General features: G+C 38.5%; 1 protein-coding gene across 1 annotated transcript; it reads right to left on the reverse strand.

The window, feature by feature from the left end:
• Nucleotides 1-463: 463 nt before the first annotated feature.
• LOC126593778 (uncharacterized) lies at nt 464-2,382 on the reverse strand. Its single transcript, XM_050259891.1, has 3 exons — nt 2,133-2,382; nt 1,774-1,849; nt 464-1,690 (listed from the first exon to the last, which is right to left on the reverse strand). Exons 1-3 carry the CDS (start codon nt 2,139-2,141, stop codon nt 531-533), a joined length of 1,245 nt encoding a protein of 414 aa, XP_050115848.1. The 5' UTR covers nt 2,142-2,382; the 3' UTR covers nt 464-530.
• Between the last annotated feature and the right edge of the window lie 1,046 nt (nt 2,383-3,428).

Consider the following 3,428-nt stretch of genomic DNA (forward strand, 5'->3'; position numbering starts at 1 on the left):
ATTTTCTTTTCTCCTTTTCTTTTCTTCCTATTTTTCCTTTGTTTTTCCTTTGTTTTTCTTTTTCTTTTTCCCTTTTCTTTTTCTTTGTTCTTCTTTCTTTTTCTTTCTTCTTCTGTGAGAACGCGTGCAAGCCAATGGGTCTCGGTTCACACTTTCTGACTTGCTGGGCGCAAGGAAGAAAATATCGGTGATATCGGAAATATCGGTAGTCCGAAAACACGGAAATTTTGATGGAAATATCGGTAAAATATCGATATCGATAAAAATTACATGGAAACCACGGAAATTGTAAGAAAAACTTGGAAATTTTTATTGAAACTTTGTAGGATGTTTATTTAGTCAATTATCTATTAGTTTATCACAAAAAAATTGGAAGGAAATGCATTGCATGATGGATTTAACATTATCAAGTTGATTATATAGCGATCTGACAAACATTATGAGTGTAGAAAATATGTAGTAATTAATGAAAGAAGTCTAAACACACCATAATCATTTATATATAATGAATTAGTACAATATTTTACACTTTAGTACCACATAGAGTTCCTATGAGGTTCAAATTTGTCACTATCTTCATCATCTCTATGTGTAGAATGAGTGTATTGTGAAGAGTAGTTATCAAATGATAAATCCCCAAAATAGTTTTGCATGTAATTGTTAATATGCCACCCATATGGATCTGAGATTGGTTGAGGTTGTCCATAAGAAAAATCATTTGAAGATTGAGGCTGGGATTGTTTCCATGAGTCGCTCGATTCCATCCCAACAGGAATGGGATATGAAGGGTAGGGAAATGGTTGGTTATGAGTATAACCATAGTTACTACTTCCCAATCCAACAGAGTCTGAAGTTCTAGATAACGAGTCATCTTCTTGACTTGACAAAATCCCTTTGCCTCTTTCTCTGCGAGTATAGTCCTTCCCTATGGCACCAATTCCTGGTCCTGCCCGCCTACTGCCATGGTCATCATCCTGTGTTGCATGCGTGAAGTTTGCCTCACCAGTGAAGGGGCTCATATATCCGGGAGGTGGTGGTCCATAATAGTTTCCATATCCACCACCACTACCTCCAGCTCCACTACCTTTAGCTCCACTATGTCCTTCATCATTCCCACCTCCGGTGGTAGGTGAGTCTCCTGATCTTGTACTAGAGCTATCATTAGTATCAGCACGATGTTGTGGTTGTGTAGGATTGGAAAAAGGTGGAATTCCAGTGTTGCTTGGTCTTGGGTGCAAAAGTTCTTCGAAAGAGTCATCGCTGCTAGATCCCACCTCCTCCTCTAATACTCTTTCTACATTTATCCCTTCATTACGTGCTTCTTCAGCAACTCTGGGAGCTGGGTTGCCTTCATCATCATCTAAATGAAGAGGTCTAATCCATTGAAAAAGTTGGTTACCCTCCGTATCATCATCTTCACCAACAATATCAAACACATCTAGTGGGTCACCACGGTCGACATGATCGATTTTTGCTTCCTTATCTCGAATTTGAAGCTTCATGTTGTAGTAGCAATAAACTAATTTTTCCAAGCTACTATGAGCCAACTTATTTCTTTGCTTTGTGTGTATGAGTGCAAATGTGCTCCAATTTCTTTCACAAGCAGATGAGGAAGCTGTTTGTGATAATACTTTTATTGCTAACTTTCTCACAGTTGGTGCATCGGTCCCATACATGATCCACCATTCAGCTACAATGAAAAATAATGTTGATAAGCCTAATAACTCCAACAAATTCTATTATAAACTTATAGTGAAATATGTTTATACTCACTAGGAGACATATTTGTTCGAGCAGCAACTGATGTTGGTTCTCCAAATGTTCTTCTTACATCTTTAAACCATGTTAGCTGAATACAATAAATTGTGTTAGTTTAATCCAACAAAGTAATTATTATAATTTAAGTAATTGTGTACCTCATTTCCAAATTGGCCAACTGCTGGTGATGCAGGGTCTAATTTAGAGTATACATTTGTACAGCACGTATAAGGTCACCATCATCTCCAACACCGGGTCTGTATTGGTATCGGGGATTCAAATAATATGATGTTCAAAGAAACACATACTCTAATAAGATAAATAATATTTATGCAACTAAAGAAATGAATTGCAAATTATGACATAATTTATACCTGCTGCATGCAAATCGTGGTATAATGTTTTATACCATCGGTCTTCAATTATTTTTACGACCCACCTTGCACCATGTTTTCTTTCCAATTCATCCTTCACTACACGCATCAACTCATATACTGCCCCCATAGTAGGATACACTTCTGTGTCAACGATCCGTAAAACTTTGTAAAGAGGTTCAAACACTTGACACACATGTTCTGTTTGACTCCAAAAAGCATGATCAAACACTATACTTTCCACCATACGACCTGTATTTGAGCGGCTGAAATTGTGGTTGGCCCAATGTCACTAGTGAATAGTTGCTTCAACCCTGCTTTCTTCTTGAGTAGGCTGTTTAATGCAATATAGTTGGTGGCGAATCGAGTGGTAGCTGGACGAATAATTTCTCCTCTGCAAAATTCACGCATCTTTGCCAACAACCAACCGTGATTGTAAATATAATTTGTGATCGTTCTAGCTCTTTTGACCACAGTAGCAACATTCTCTCTCTTCCCCATTGCCTCAAACATAAGATCAATACAATGTGCTGCACATGATGTCCAAAACACATTATGATGCTTCATTAACTTTTTTCCAGCTTTGACAAATGCAGAACCGTTGTTGGTCACGACTTGGACAACATTATGCTCTCCCACCTCCATGATTACTTCCCTCAATAATTTGTAAATATACTTGTAATTCTTTATATGGTCTGAAGCATCAACAGACTTCAAAAAAATTGTCTTTCCCTTGGAGTATACCATGAAGTTGATGATAGATAATCTGGTCGGGCCGGTCCATCCGTCACACATGATTGTGCAACCATTAGTTTCCCACTTTGACCTCAACTTGTTAACATACTCGCCAATGTCTTTATACTCCATATCCAAATATTTGTTTCTTATCTCATAGGGAGTGGGAGGTTGTACTCCAACACCGGCCTGTTGACATCCCACTACCATATTTTTGAAATGATGTGATGATGCCTTCGCAGCAGGGACATTTTCATAGATAAAGAACTTGCTAATTAGACGCCCCATTCCCTCCTTCACATTACCTCCCTTGAAATAACTCCAAACACTCTTTTGACGTGCGTTGGATGACTTATATAAACTTGGGGCTATTGGTGGTGTTGGTTGTGATTCTCTAAGACTGCCTCCCCGTCTCATTTGTGCACCACCACTTGTCCCGGAACCTTGTCCCCTATTAGGAATTTTATGAAGGTGTTCTCTTTCCCATGCTGACTATTTGGAGGCACGTAATGCTTGTTTCAAACTGCGTCGTTCTTCAGGTCCCATGTCATCATCACATTC

Source organism: Malus sylvestris, chromosome 12 (genome assembly GCF_916048215.2).
Source record: "Malus sylvestris chromosome 12, drMalSylv7.2, whole genome shotgun sequence".
NCBI classification, from domain to species: domain Eukaryota; kingdom Viridiplantae; phylum Streptophyta; class Magnoliopsida; order Rosales; family Rosaceae; genus Malus; species Malus sylvestris.

Coding starts and splice junctions, on each gene's coding strand:
- LOC126593778 (XM_050259891.1), bottom strand. Junction 1,691..1,773: donor TCGAACAAATATGTCTCCTA/GTGAGTATAAAC, acceptor TTTTCATTGTAG/CTGAATGGTGGATCATGTAT.